Source organism: Haemorhous mexicanus, chromosome Z, assembly GCF_027477595.1.
Source record: "Haemorhous mexicanus isolate bHaeMex1 chromosome Z, bHaeMex1.pri, whole genome shotgun sequence".
In the NCBI taxonomy this organism is placed as follows: domain Eukaryota; kingdom Metazoa; phylum Chordata; class Aves; order Passeriformes; family Fringillidae; genus Haemorhous; species Haemorhous mexicanus.
The window spans coordinates 77712234-77728235 of record NC_082381.1 but is presented as its reverse complement, the minus strand read 5'-3'; the positions used below and the strand labels follow the sequence as shown (position 1 = coordinate 77728235).

The window sequence follows — 16002 nt, the reverse complement described above, 5'->3', positions numbered from 1 at the left end:
GTAATAATCATAAACAGAATAATTTCAGAACATGTAATACCATGCAACCTACTATCCAAATAAATCCCTTTAGAATTGTGTCTACCTTTTTGCAGGATGAGCACTCTGGATAAAACTATTTATGCTCGCAAGATGCCAGTATTTTACTACAACCGTAACTTCTTTCAATATAAATAAATTAAAACCAGCTTTCAGTATCCACTTATTATTTCATTAGTAATAACAGTATTTTTTCATAATTAATCAGTCTAAATTTCTATATCACACTTTCTTATCTAGCTTGTATTTGGTATGACAAATGCTTGAAGATGAAATTTGGAGGGCTAGACTAAGAAAGTAATATATGAAAGAAAAGAACCCATTGAAAATCTAAATCTTATCATTTCAGCATCAGTTCAGATATTCAATAGAAAAGTTTTATAAACACGTCTTCTCTTTCAAAATGGTTTTTCTTGTACAGAAATCCCTCCTTACTGAGTTCCAGAAAATTGTGTAATACACGTATCCCAGTATTAGCTACATAATACACTGTTTGGGTTTGTTTAAAAAAAAAAGTGGCTGCATATATTCAATATATCATTGTAATTAATGTATTTTAATATAGTTTAGCATCTGATTTTTCAACCAGATAGTGTAAGAAGGTTAATATACTGCTTTGAATATCTTCAAAAGCTTTTATATTTACACACAATTTGGTTTAAGGCATGCAAACTTAATAAGATTTTAAAAAAATGAAGTTTAGACTCTATTTTGTTTTCTCTATTTAGACTGTGTTACTTTCAGTTTATGCTAAACTGTGTTTTCAAAGATCCTTCTACTCTCTCATGCACCCAGCAGCATAATCTCAGAACTTAGATCCAGAGAATCCCAAAACAACATTTTAAAAACCAATTAGTTTCTGTCCATGCAAATATGTTATTTACAATATCTTACATCAGGTTCTATATGTAAAATTAAGGAATGAGCAGAGAAATAGCAATGGATTAAAATAAACTTGCACTTTTAGTACTTCAGCAAGTAAAATTTCTTCTTATATTATAAAAAATGCTAATTTTAATTACTAATAAATTCAAACACTTTTAGGGAAACAAATCACTTTATGTATACTTACATTGTCACAATGTCAATTTTCACCACGACAAATGCATTATAAGAAACAGAAGAGAACTATGAATGAGAAACAGATATTGGAAAGATACATGAAAAGCAAAAGAGTGAATTTGAAAGATAACATTTATGCAAAATTATAATAAATATGATAGAAAGTAAGGTAAGACCAGAACACAGAAACATATAAACTTTTTTAAACCCTTTTACCTGTATGTTATTAGTGGATGAAATGGAATAAACTGTGCTGGTCCAAATTCTACAGAGCATCCAGAGGCAATTAAGGTCAGCAATTCCCCCATACATGTCAATAAAACCAAACATCCACGTTTTAACATGCAAGCCAAGAAAAGGCTATCAGGAGTCCAACTCATATCACCAACCCAGTAAGACCTAAATTGGGCAGATAAAAAAATATTTTTTCTCTTCAAACTTCAGCATCAGAGGGTTAGGATACAAAATAAACAAACTGGTTATAAAGTAAACAAACCATAACACAAAACTGAAAGACCCATGACGGCAGCAGAAACAGTGTCATTTACTGACCTGATGAACCTGGACAGAGTCACACTACTCTTGCTACTACAGCCTTTCAGGCTACCTGAAACAGTTACAAAATTCAAGGTGTTCAGAAACAAAACCTGAGTTGCCTAGAAAGAAAAAATAAACACATCATAAATGTTTGTTTCAAAATGCCATTAGTGTGAAAAAAGTCTACTACTAACTTATGTATTAAATTTGGTGTACTGGTAACATCATTATACAAGGAAATGACATTGTATTTCACTATTTATTACTATTTGAACGTTTAGTGAATTCTACACATTGTTCTACACTTGAAATATAACTAAGGACTATTATATACTTAATAAGTAATTCAATACTCTTTTTAATGCAACTTTTTTCTGAAACACTCAATATAAGATTACTCTACTTTAGTCTTTCTGGTAATTAACAACTGGAGCTTTGAAGGATGGTATCATCCCAATCTGGTACATCAAAAAACCAGGTCCATTTCCCCTGACAGCATTAGCATTAAAAAGTACATTAAAATTTGACCTCTGAGTTATTAATAGGAATAACATCATGAAGTCCAAAACATGTCAGGCTGAGGCTTGACTGAGAATCACCTAGAATCTTTGTAGATATGATGCAGTAATTGAAAATAATTTATTTTTTATTAGAGCTTAGAAATGACAGGATTTTATACCAACTTCTAACTACACATAAACAATTGAGTTGTAGTAAGAGTTTTTAGCCAGGGATATCAATGTAAATATAATTTCATGTCCTGTTATGAGTGCTAAAATCATCCCAAAACTGTGTTTTTAAATCCTTGTTACTGCTTCATTCAAATGGAACTCTTAAATTATGAGTTCCATTCAAATGGAACTCTTAAATTATAAATTAGCTTAAATTATGCACTCTCATACATACCTTTGGATCAGTTTGATTTACAGCTACAGCAAGTAGAAGCCCATCTCTTGCAAATGCACATAGCAGAGCTCCTCTTGACTTTACAGACACACACTGAGGAACCAAATTAACAAGAGAACAAGTCTGCTGTACCCACTGGATCTGGTATGGCAAAGAGCTGAATACCAACAAAAAGATAACAAAACCAAGTGGTTACTTCATTTTGCAGAAAGGGGTTATTCCTATACAGTAAAAAACCATGCAAGACAAAACCACATAAAGAATGAGCTAGTAAAAAAAAAACAACCAAAAAACACATATTTTTCTTCAAATGCCTTACAAATGAAAAAATATTTTGTACTTACACAAGTTCAAAAATTATGTCTGAGCACTAAGAGTTATTTTTATGAGATGGGATTTCATGAGATTTATAAGTCTAGAACATGCAAATATATACAGATCAATGACATATAATTGAGGCACTTGCATTCTAGCCAGAAGCAGCTTCCCCAGACCTTGTAACACCATCCACCCATCACAGGAATACTCAGAATTTGAAAATCAACAGAATGTAGCTCTGAACAAAAAATTTTTGGATGACCCATCACTGGAAGTACTCAATGATATGTTGGATTACGCTCCAGTAACCTGATCTAGTAGAAGGGAGTCCTACCCATGGCAGGGAGGTTGGACTTTGTGACCTTTAGAGGTCCCTTTCAATCCAAACCATTCTGTGATCCTATAAAGATTCAAAACATGACAGAAAACACAAGACAGAATCTGTCTTGAAGTATGCCATCTAACTAACAGGGAAAAAAAAGCATTAATATGCAAAAATGAATTAAATAATAGCAAACAATGAAACTAAGCACGAGTTGACATAAGAAAATATGAGTAAGATGTCTGAGAAATGTAGTTAGAATTTCAGGCTGCAATTACTATGGTGCAGATAGCTAGCTAGCTACATACATACACATGCATTTCTGCACTGGGTATATTATGCTCTGCTTAATTTTTTATATGGCACCAGAAAGGAATTACCATGCCACTGCTAAACTGAAGATTAGGTCAAGTAGGACATCATTACTAAGTATCAAAAGGACAACATATAAGAAAAGCAGTTGTACCATATCATGTGCAGGGCAAAATTTTGTCAAGTTATTAAAATAACACCTGCAGAGGGCATATCCATTTAAACTCATAGACATATGTGTCACCCAGGAAGAGGAATGGACTATACATGTGCTCCAGACTATTATTCAATAGCATTTTTAAATGATTGTATCAGTATAACTATTTCAGTACTTGCCCCCAATTCAGATAAAGAAATACACACACACACTTTCACATCAAGCAAAAGAAATTAAAAGAGCAACAGAAAACCAATAAAATATGCAAATCCACATAATGAAGAGGAAGAGGTAGTCAAGGCATTCATGGCTGCACAGTACAAGAAATATAAGAAAAGATATATAAGCAATAAGAAGAAACAAGAAAAGTACATTCTATCATCATCATGCAAAAAGCAATGAAACTAAAACACATGTGTCAACAGGCATACATAGCTACCCACACAGAATGATAAATATTCTCAGTGTTATCTAGATGTAAGATAATAATAAAGTATGAAATATGTAAATAAATGCTGTTATGATAAACACATTTTAAAAGGGACATGTAAAGGACAGGGGAGAATGGCTTTAAAATGACAGAGAGCATACTATAAACATCCGCATGAAAATATAAATAGGTGCTTATAACCATAGGTTAATGGAACATTCATGTAAATGTGTTCAGTTGCATCTCTGAATCCTAGCTCTAAAAAATAATTAAAATATTCCTGATGCTGCTGTAACTTCAGATATCTTCAAACTTACCTAACATTTTTAAAGGTATTTTCATGCCATCGAAGAATCAAAAATGTGAGCACCAAACACTCACCAGAGTAAAATACAAAAGAACACAAACAGCAATCACCTAGTACCTGTAAAAAAAGAGAACAAGATCAAAACAACCCCAAAAGGCTTGTGACATACAAATTTCTCTTTAACTATCTACATATTTAGATCAATAGCTAATACAAATCAGATTAAATAACACAATGTTGTCACTCAGAAACGTAAAGGCTGGCAAGAACGCAAGAGGGCCAGAAACTCTGATCTGATCCAGTAGGGCTGTTCTCATGCTGCCAGCAAATATAACATGAAACAAAATGTTAAGCCTATGCAAAATGTCAAAGAGGCAGACATTGCTTTCAAAATTCACTGTAGCTTTTGTGGCTCTAATTTAATTAAGATTTTTTAATTAAGTGATTGCCTTGGGGTTTACTTTTTACCTCATTTTGTATGAAAGCAGCATCCACTCCAATTTCTTTTTCTTCAGTAGAAGGCAATATGACTGATTCATCAGTCAAAACTTGTGTCCAATGCCCAGAAGGAGAGTTTTTACCAGAGGCTGTATTTTCATGTTCTGTACTCTCCCACAAAAAGGCACAGGCTGTAGAAGTAGTTAACAGTACCTTTCTGCCATCTCCAGATACATACAAGTACAACCTCATTAAACACTCTGGAGAAAAAAAAACGAAAACAAAAAACACAACAATATTCCAGGATAGATTCTGTTCCTCTGTTAGACATAGAATTTAAAAGAATAGAGAAAGTAAATTTCTCTTCTCATCTATGACTAGAAATCCAAGCTGTCATGTTAAGTATCTTCACTTCCCAGCTTCATGACTGACAGCAGACCTTGGGCAGCAGTAAAGTCAGATGGATGCTCATCCTATTAATTATCTTTCCCACAACACTCAACTATTAGAGATGTTTCCTGAGACAGCCTAAGTGCTCTACTATGGATTACTTTTAGCTCTTAAGTACACTACTGATCTTCCCTGAAATGACAGAATTTCTTGTGCAACACTTAACTTTAGCAATTGGTATCAGTGATGCCATCCAATACAAGAAAATATTTCATACTTAGGTTTGCAAATATGTGTCTGTATTTTATTCTTTCCAGCTAGCATTTGCCATAAAAGCCCACCCAGAGAATCAGTTTCAAATTATCCATATACTGTTTACATCAAATGTACATCTGCCCCAACTGATAACCTAGTCAGGAACATTTTACAGTAAAAAATTAACCATTAAAAATACACTTACAGTATCTGAAAATGAACTATTTACAAGGGATTACTAAATGAAAAATCTGTATCACTCAAATGACATTTCCCAAAGTTTAACTAGCAAACAAATTATACAAATGCAAAACAATGTAAAAATAGTTTTACTCATGTAATAACTTTTAAAGAAAGGAAAACAACTTTTTCTTTATTGCATTTTTTTCACATGATTAATTGAAAAAAACCTACCTTGTGCTCCTGCTACTACTTTTTTGGACTCTTCAATTGCCGGTACAATTTTCAAGCAGTTCTGATCTTTATTCCAAAGAAAAAGCTCTCCTGTTGTAAGTATTCCTGCCAACCAAGCAGCTGTGTTCATTGGGGGAGAGAAGTTTTGAAGGATATTACTGTGAAGTTACTTAAAATTACTTCTCTTCCATCCTAGCCACAGTTTTAAGTGAACTGGCAGATCCTTTAGATATCTGCCTTTTCACACTGTTACAAATATAAATAAAATAACCTGAGCTTATTGCACATAAGATATTATACTTAACCATTTCCTGATGTTGTTAAGACAACCACATTTTTCAACAATGACTGTAGCGAAGGGAATTTCTTCTTTGTCTTCCCTGACGACAAGTTAATTTCATTTATATGTTTACCATCTAGAAGAAAAACAGCCTCTTTTTCCTGTTGAAAGAATAAAAAAGCATTTAATTTTTAAAAATGCTGTTTTCTACACAGGCGTACAGAACAATGCAGAGAAAAAATGTTAGGGAAAAAATAATTTTAAAAAGTACAATAAAGCAGCAATTGCCATACTATTTTCATTCTTTGGCATATTTGCTTTACAGTACATTATATCCAGCATGGACCTACAGTGATGATGAATTTGATTCACAGGTTTCAAAACACCAAACTGATCTTACAGTTATTATTAAAAAGTTATTCAAAGTACCTCTGCTAAACTACCAGCTAAAAATGCAAAAATTGGACATTAGCTATCTTGTCTTGCAGTGTTTAATTTAGTGAGGTAATTGCCAGTGACTCCAATAGAAAAAAAAAAATCAGCATTAAATTGCTACCTACTTAAATTCAAATCATAGAACAAAAAAATTTAGTGTGATTTTATGAAAGAAGTCTAAGAAAGTGTGTCTTTTAAGAGATGCAGGATGAAATGAGGAAAAAGAATCATTCACATTTACAATGTATTGTAAAAAACGTTGTGAACAACTATAACCATCAAAACAACAATCTCATCTAAGCTCTTCTGAGTCTTTGGGGTAGGAAGAAAAAAAAAGGCTCTGCAAAGTTTCTCTGAGAAATTTTAAATCTCCAGACTATGATCAATAAGATAAAAGTAATTTATAATTCTTAAGGTTACTCAAAATACTTCCTGAGGTTGTTTTTAAACCCTCCTAAAGCAAATGGAAGTGCAAAGTATTATACAAAAGAGACTATTACACTTACCTGTCCAACCCACGATATGCGGGGCCATGGTTTTCTTTGCTTGATACACGTAGAGACGAGCACATCTAGCTTAATCTCCATTTTAACCAAGCCTCTAGGTAACCGTTATACAGAAAAGCAAATAATGGCTTTTCCACACATTTCCAGAGAAACTGAAGAAAGAAAAAAAACCTGAAGTTTTTGTTATCTGGGGGTAGGTGCAGAGAAGAGGAATTCCCACGGAAAGTCTTGACCATCTCTAGCAGCTTCCTGCTAAACACAAAGAGAACTGATGCTTACCCGTACTTCCAAACTATCTTCCTCCGGGCAGCTCACGGGCAATGCGCTGCTCAGCGACGCGGATCACGGTCGCTCAGGAGTTGAGAGAGAGAAGCCGCGAGTACATCGTCAAAAACTCCAAAAATGCACAAGACAAGGAAAAGGTCCAGCAGCCTAGTCCGGCGGGAGATCGGGAACGCCAGGACAGGGGCGCCGGCCTGGCGCGGGGCCAGCCGCTCACCCGCGCGCGGGGAGCGAGAGGCGGCTCAGGCTTCCCCCGCCGCCGCGGGGCGCCACCCGCGGCAACCCGCGCTGCCTGTGCCCGGCTCAGGGTGGAGACGGCCCCCGGGGCGGGCTCCTTCCCCGAGGCAGCGCGGCGGGAGGAGCTGCGCGCCCAGCCCGCAGCTGGCTAGCCGGGACCGGGGAGCTGAAGGGGCCGGGCCCGCCGCAGCTTCCGGGCCGGGCGGGCGCAGAGCGCAGCCGCAGCCCCGCCCCACGGCTCCCGGCGGGGCGGTCCCGGCGCCCAGGGCGGGCCTTCCTGTGCGGCCCGAGCGGGCTGAGCGCCCGGGCGGTGAGAGCTCCAGTGTCTCTGAACATGCCGGCTTGGCGAGGGCGGTGGGAGTGTCGCTCGCCACCCAGAAAGCCGCCGGCATCCTGGGCTGTATTCAAAGCAGCGTGGTCAGGAGGGGATTCGGCCTCTGCTCTGATGAGACTCCAGCAGAGTGGTGAGAGCTCATCAGCTCTGAGGTCCCCAGCACGGGAAGGGCATTTGGAAAGCGTCCAAAGGAGCCCAGCGATATCAAAAGCAGGAACACCTTCCCTATGAAGATAGGCTAAGGGAGCTGGGTTTGTTTAGCCTGGAGAAACTTCTGCAGAAACCTTCTGTCAACTTTCATTGAGGCAAATCAGTACCTAACAGGGGCCTATAAAATAGAGGAAAATGGGACTTTTTGCAAGGGTATGTAGGACAAAGAGGAATAGGTTTAAACTCAGAGACAAGATTTACATTAGATGTTAGAAAGAAATTCTTTGAGAGTGGGGGGGGGCACTGGCACAGGTCACCCAGAGGAACTGAAGATGCCCCATCCCTGGTAACACGGAAGGCCAGGTTGGATAGGGCTCTGAACAGCCTGGTCTAGTTGAAGGTGTCCCTGCATATGGCAGAGGGGCTGAACTGTTTGATCTCTAACATCCCTTCAAATTCAGATCATTTTAGGGTTCTGTGAGCTCTCATATGCCAAGAAAACTGACTATTGAGACTTGATGATCAACACAACTCCCTCAGTGGGGAAAACCAGACACCGTGGATTGCCTGTGGCAACAGCCCACAGGGAACAGGGCGTACGGCTGTGGCTGTGGGGGACAATTTGCATCAGCATCAGTATTTGGGGATGAGGGGCATGAGTAACAGCAGGAGACATAGCTGTAAGAGATTAGCATTCTCTATACAATTCAGGAATTCCTGGAATTCAGGTTGCCCTGGTTTCAGCTGAGATAAAGGTAACTTTCTTCCAAGTAGCTGGTACAGTGCTATGTTTTTGATTTAGCAAAACAATGTTGATAACACACTGATGCTTCGGCTGTTGCACTATAGGTACTTTTATGTAAAGGAGTGTTCAGTGTCCTGTGCTCTGCCACCGAGCAGGTACACAAAAGACAGGAGGGAGCACAGCCAGGAAGGCTGACATGAACTGGCCAAGGGGATTTTCCACACCGTGGAACATCATGCTCCATATATAACCAGAGGGAGTTGGGTGGGAGGAACCCATCACTACTCAGGGACAGGCTGGGTACCAGTCAATCCATGATGAGCAATTGCATGATGTCTTACTTGTGTTTCTTGGTTTTATTCCTCTCTTTTTGTTACTTTTACAATTTTTTTCAATTATTAAATGGTTACGTCAACCTATGGATTTAACCTTTTTTCCAACTCCCCCTATCCTATGGAAAGGGGTATGGGAGTGAGAAGTGGCTGTGTGATAATTGCTAGAGGGGGTTAAACCACGACAAGGTGAAATACAAGTAGGGTAAGCTGTCACTATATTTTATCACCTTGAAGAAATACCCTTGATTTGCTTAAGGCAGCTATTCTTTGAAGCTCACCCCTGTTCCTACCTTCTGCCACCTTTCCCTAATCACAGTCTTGATTGAAAGCTACAGAACAAAAAATAAATAAAAAAAAAAGGATACATTGATAATGTTAATGAGCAATGTTTCACATTTATGTTGGTCTGTTACTTCCCTGTGATTATCATCTTTCATTTCATCTACTGCATTAACCCCCCTTCTCCCCTCTGATCCCAGTTTTCCACATACCTCCAAATTTAAATTGGGAAACAGAACATATCTTTTCTCCATCTGAGAGTAGAGCAAGTGTTATGAAAATAAAAGGTTATGTGTATACTGGAAATACCTGCTCTCATCTGAAAAATATCAGAGGTAACTTGTGATACCCTTTGAAATACTACTACTTTGATAAATTTGCAATATTTCCAGAGGAATCCTTATTCCATTAACTGGAGAAAAAAACAGAAGAGCTGAACTTCAAGCCTGTGATTTGTTCAAAACTTTTCAGTTATTTCTCCAAATCTGAAAATAGAAGTCTGTTTAGTAATCACAGATAACAGAATGTGGCTGAACACAACATATTTTTATGCAAATACTGAAATTTAGTTAAATATATCAAGCAAGACTTTGGACATTATTTGTGTGAACTGCACTAACAAGACCAGAGTAAATGCATGATATCCTTGATATAAAATATAGCTTTGCAGAAGGTAACTTCTAATACTTAAAGATGCTTTATTTTACATGGAAAGAAGCAAATATTTTTCCAGGACACACAGGACTACTTCTACTTAAATACTTTTTAAGTTTTTAACACTGACAAAGAAGAAAAGCTAATTCCAGTATTTCACCTCTTTTTTAAAGAGTTGTATTTTAATTTTTAATTACATCAGTGAGTGCAGCTGCTGGCCTAAAATCACCATAATGTATTTGGTAGTTGAGAGGGAAAGAAATGTACTTTAAGCAAAATTTTAGAGCAATCCTGTTTCATAGCAAAGGTGCTATAAAGCGCTGAAGCAGCAGGATTGATGCCCTTGTTCTCCAGCACTTTTCATTCCAGTTGTCTGGACAAAGACCCTTTGATGGGGATCCCATGTCCTTGAGAGGCACTGGGAGGGGCAGAGTGAAGCAATGAAACCATGCTGGGCCCATAACCTAGAGGCTGATGGATTAAAATCCTATTCTAATGGATTTTTTTGTCTTCCATGGAGTACAACACCTAGCCATCCCCAGGAGCAAGGAATTGGGCGAGGAAGGCTAGGGACCAGCATGGCAGATTAGGTAACTGCTGGTCAGACTAAAGGGAAAGTAGTAAATACACAGATAATGGAAACTAAGACAGGGAACCTGGGAAGAATATAGAGAAAGAATGGTTATGTACGGATGAAGTGAGAAAGCCCTTCCAGAAGCTGGAACTGAATGGGCAAGGGACATAAGAAATAACAAGAAGGGCTTCTACAGGTATGTGAACTAGAAAATGAAGGTCAGAGAAGGTTTAACGCCCCTGATAAACAGTGATGGAAAACTGTTAACAGATGAAGGGTGAGGTACTCAACACTTTTGCCACAGTCTTCAATGGAAACCTGTCTTCCCACACCTCTTGAGCTGATGGACAGCAGGATGGCAACTGGGGGAGCAAAGTGCTTCCCACTGCAAGGGAAGATCAGGTTCATGATGACCTAACCCGAATTTACCGAAGTCTGTAGAACCTGGGTGAGCTGCATCCCAGGGTCCTGAGAGCACTGTCTGATGTAGTTCCCAAGCCACTCTCCATGATAACTGAAAAGTCATGGCAGTCAAGTGAAGTGTCAGAAAATGTATTCTTCTTTAGAAAGAAAAAAAGAACAACCCTGGGAGCTACTAACCTGTTAACCTCCCCTCTGTGCCTGGGAAGACCATGAAACAGATTCTCCTAGAAATTGTGCTGGGCCACCTGGAGGACAGAGAGGTGATTTGGGACAACCAGCACACTTCACCACGGGTAAGTCATTCCTGATCAACCTGGTAACCTTCATGACTGAATGACTCCAACAGTCGACAAATGAAGGGATACAGATATTTGTCTGGACTTCGATAAAGCCTTTCAGATGGTCCCCCACACATCTGTGTGAGATGTGGGTGAGAAGCTGGACATGGCCCAGCCATGGCACTCACAACCCAGAGAGCCAAACCCATCCTGGGCTGCATCCAGAGCCCCAGGGGCAGCAGTGGAGGGAGGGAATTCTAGGTGTGTATACAATTTGGTGTTTGTGTGCACATAATAAAAATAGACAGAAGTCATTTTTTGACTTCTTTATTTGATTTTAATAGATACAACATATTAAGATGGAATAGGGAAAATAATTTGCTTTTCCCCATTATTTAAAACAAAGAAAAAGAAAATATTTTTGAAATATTTTTTATCCCCATGGCAAAGATCACACAATGTATTTTATTTCAACAGTATAAAAAAAAGCTTTCTATCTTTAAAAAACCTAGTAGTAGTAAAAGTAAAAGAAACTCCATTTGTCACATTTACATTCTACAATTTGTAGATACTTTTAGGAAGAGCATGAATACAGGCCACACATTTGATAACCATGGCAGGAGAAAACTCTCTCAGGATTTTCTTTCTGAGGATTTGTTCGTTCATAATTCAGTGCCAACACTGGAACCTTTATTTCAGTTTGTATTACCTGCACTAATGATTCTGTGCTTGTATTAGTCAATCAGTGAAGCCGTTCTAACTTGGCCTGTAGAGATTTAAAATTCCCAATAGTAGTCTGCACCATTAGTGTGGGGCTCATAGACTGAAGTTCAACCAGGTAGCAACTAACAGCATCCAAACAAACATTAGTGAATCGTCGCCTGCAAAGAAAACACAGAATAACAATGAGCTCCTTTCTAATCCCCTATCTCAGAATTCGTCTGAACTAGAACATGAGCATTCTTAGAGTTGCAATGGAATACTGGATTGGTAAGACATCTGTCACCTTCTTTTAAGTATTTAACTATTCATTAAGATAAATTTATTTTTGAAATCTAATGCCTGTGACTAAGGCATAATAGAAAAATAAATGACCCATTACTATTTATCTGATATTAAATTTACACTATAAAAGCATGGTACAGTTTATAGCAATGTGAAATATTTAGATACTACTTTAGATATTATTATGGTCAATGTATAAGTTATTAATTTAGATAGCTGTTTAAATGTCTTAAACTATAATCAAATCTCAATTTACATATTATTGAAGTAGGTATTACAATGAGACAACATTCACTAGAGTTCTAATACAGTATTTAAATCAATTAACCATAAAAAGACCACTAAAGTGATAAAAGATAGAAGTATGTGAACAGGGGATATTTTTATGTATATTCTTCAAAAGAATCAGAAACATCTATGTTTAGAAGAGTTATCAAGACTTTGCCTAGTTCTGCTTTTTGACAAGATAGCACTGGCTGAAGTTCATATAGTCTATTCAAATAAAAATTGTCAAAGGTAGAGGTGATATGCAGGGGACTTTTTCAAGTACTTAGCTATCTTTTTCGCTAGAAACTTTTTCTATTATTACACCTAAATTTCTTCCTAATATGAACTAAGATTGATTCATCATCAACTTCTAATAAACAACTGGGGAAGATAGATCCCAAAGTTTGGTCTTCTCTTTCCTAGAGTAACTCAGAGCTTCTAGAATTTGTACATGAAACAGTTTACTGTTTCAATCACAAAATGTCCAATTTTTGTTTTCCCCCACTTTCACACATTGCAACAGATTTGTCTGAACTAGTCCTTAAAGTATATTGCCAAAAATCACAAAATAATCCTCTCAGTTCCTCAAGGATCTTCAGTGATGTGACAAAAATTACCTTTGTGGAAGTAGTTTATAAGGCAGACTTCTACAAGTTTCTACCAAATGGTTTTTAATGACAAGTGTTAGGAATAAAATATTAAATTCATTCGAAAGAAAAAAGCTTTGGGAATTGCTGGAGTGAAATATTTTAGAATATTTTATGTTTCACTATTCATTAGGATATAGATATCCTTTTACCTCATAGGTACTCTGCTTGGATCCTGTACATATCCTGACAGTAATACGTGGATGCACTCCAAGAGGTGCAAAGGCTTTTTCATTCTACTCCAATATGGATCCTAAAAAAAGAAAAAAATCCACAAAATATTAAGGACACAAATATTAAGGAGACAAGACAAAAAAAGATGTTGTGTGTACAGGAATTGCCAGCTGTGCAATTATTTAATTATTGTATCAAGAAAGTTAGATAAATAGGAATTCTACCTTAATCTATATTTAAGCCTACATTTAAACATTATTTTAAATTACATATGTAAATATACATAAATTTAACTCAGTTTTCCATTACCATAAAGTCAAACTTTGTTTATTGCAATAATGGATCAGACAAGATAAGTAATACAACAAATTTTAATCATTATTAGGAAACAAATAAAATTAATAAACTCAATATATGCTGTTCCTTCTGCAACTTAATCCTATTTCATCCTAAACTAGCTCCAGGTGAACTAAAAAAATTATCAAATTTCCTCATCGTGCTCTGGTACTGAAATGAATAAAATTTACAGTTTTTATTCACAGGGAAAAAATGTAGGTTTTTAAAAGTCTTTGAGTAAAGAAAGCAAAGCTTTGAATGTATATTTTGTTAAATCCTTCCTTATATTATTTAATGTCTCCCATTAAAGAGAGACCTTGACAATAGCTGAACACAGAATTTTTATTTTGTGCAATTTTCCTTACCCGTGCTTTGAACAGCTGGTCATACACTTCAAGCAGCCTTGGCAATGGCACTCCAATTTCTTGCATGGTGTATGTTACAAAACCTACATCCCAGTTCAAAGTGCAGACTTGTTGCTCTAGAAACTGCACTAGAAAATCTGGAGGATATAAACGAGGGAACATTTAGATTCCAACTTGTTACTGGGAGTCTAGGAAACAAAGGCATTTAAGAGTCATTTACTATCAGCAGTGCATGGCAGGGACTACTCACACTTAGTACTTTGTTACCATTTTGCCTTGCAACTATGCTGTTAAGAAAAATTCATTAACTTTTGTTTCTACACAAAACATATACCATGACTACATTTGCTAGAATGGCCAGAAAAACTACTGAAGCTTGTTTAAGTGCCAGTAACAATTAACAGTGTATTGGTCAGCACTAAATGTTCTTATTTAACATCAGTTGCACATTATTTTAGTATTATAAAATAAATGAAGATTTACTGCTGAATAATATGTTTGCCAGGTTTTTATATAATAGCACACTGTCAAAACATATGAGCATCAGAAAAGCAGAAATTCTAAAAACTATCCAGAAATCTCCCGAATAATTTTCAGAATCTATTCCTTCAGATGGCAGATGGTTCACATAGAATTTCAAGAGACAGCAGATAAATGTGCTTGCTTAAAATCTTAAATGTATAAATACACATTTTTTACTTTATGCTTTGATGCAAACACACTTTACTACTTTCTAAAATGGGATCTGCACAGCCATCCAAAAGTAACTGCTGCTGCCACCTAAACTTCATTTATTTCCCATTTCTTTTAAGATTATAAAATGTAAAACATTTCTTAGTTTAAAACTTTTCTAAGAGTCTAAAAAGAAAGCTGAAACCCATCCATCAAACACATATGCTTATTTCCTATGCAGACTAACAACTTGCCTAAAGGAAAGTAGCGAGGTGTGCCAGCATAGATCTTTCCAAGCAATGCCAGCTTCAGACAAAGCGCTTGCATTCTGTCAGCAGGGCTCAGAGATACACTGTCACTCAACTCTGGAAATTAAAAGAAAACACTTAGAAAGACCTTCAGGAAAAGTCCCACATTTACACAAAATGGTGTCACACTGAGGCACCTAAATCTATAAATAACATATGAAAATCTTACACACTTGTCAACAAAAAAATCAGCACATGGAAGTAAAAATACAACCTTTTCTGGTGTGTTTGCATGTACATTTTTAAGTTTTTAGGCTTCCATGAAAACCACATTCCAGAACCCCATAACAAACCCACTACCACACAGCTTTTCCCTTAGATCTCTGATCAATGTTGTTAGTACAATGGTAAACTTGAGCCCAAAGACCAAGGAAACCCCAAAAAATCAAAAACAACAGGAACAGAGGGTGAATTACTAACTGATGGTAAAGGATGGAGAGATCATCACAACGCCTACTCCATTAAGACCTACCCTTTTCAATGACTTCTTGCCAGAGAGTTTGCACCAAGATAGGATCAGAATGACCTGCACAATGTATAATTGCAAGCTTACACTCTGAGAGCTTAAAAGGGTCAGCAAATTCTCCATACAGCTGAAAGAAAAATTACCAAGCTTTACTTTTCATGTAGGATCAAATTAAATCTTAAAAATCAGTTGTTTCTTATTTTGTCTGACAGACAAGTAAATATGCAACATAACTGTTGTCAAGCACTAACATTTTTTTGCTACATTTATTTCATTTCTTACTAAATTTTATATGAATTTGAAATGAAAATAAATTTTCCAATATTTTTTTCTATGAGTGAAGAAATTTAAGAGACGTCATAA

At 36.7% G+C, this 16002-nt stretch overlaps 2 protein-coding genes across 7 annotated transcripts in view; both read right to left on the bottom strand.

Annotated features, from left to right (window-relative positions):
- Positions 1 to 7797, bottom strand: part of CPLANE1 (ciliogenesis and planar polarity effector complex subunit 1) — a 60755-nt gene extending 52958 nt beyond the window's left edge. For 5 of the 6 annotated variants that reach the window (XM_059873462.1, XM_059873467.1, XM_059873463.1 and 2 more), the window contains exons 1-9: positions 7388 to 7797; positions 7109 to 7260; positions 6193 to 6328; positions 5888 to 6007; positions 4859 to 5088; positions 4401 to 4507; positions 2545 to 2701; positions 1654 to 1757; positions 1318 to 1500 (exon numbers count right to left, since the gene is read on the bottom strand). In XM_059873462.1, the coding sequence (XP_059729445.1) occupies positions 1318 to 1500; positions 1654 to 1757; positions 2545 to 2701; positions 4401 to 4507; positions 4859 to 5088; positions 5888 to 6007; positions 6193 to 6328; positions 7109 to 7189 (1118 nt within the window). In that variant the 5' untranslated portion in view covers positions 7190 to 7260; positions 7388 to 7797. The remainder of the gene's footprint in view (positions 1 to 1317; positions 1501 to 1653; positions 1758 to 2544; positions 2702 to 4400; positions 4508 to 4858; positions 5089 to 5887; positions 6008 to 6192; positions 6329 to 7108; positions 7261 to 7387) is intronic. The other variant, XM_059873466.1, reaches the window with a different exon arrangement.
- Positions 7798 to 11710: 3913 nt separating this feature from the next.
- Positions 11711 to 16002, bottom strand: part of NUP155 (nucleoporin 155) — a 30431-nt gene continuing 26139 nt past the window's right edge. Inside the window, exons 31-35 of the mRNA XM_059873796.1 lie at positions 15646 to 15766; positions 15120 to 15230; positions 14194 to 14330; positions 13471 to 13571; positions 11711 to 12280 (exon numbers count right to left, since the gene is read on the bottom strand). Of these exons, the coding sequence (XP_059729779.1) occupies positions 12142 to 12280; positions 13471 to 13571; positions 14194 to 14330; positions 15120 to 15230; positions 15646 to 15766 (609 nt within the window). The 3' untranslated portion in view covers positions 11711 to 12141. The remainder of the gene's footprint in view (positions 12281 to 13470; positions 13572 to 14193; positions 14331 to 15119; positions 15231 to 15645; positions 15767 to 16002) is intronic.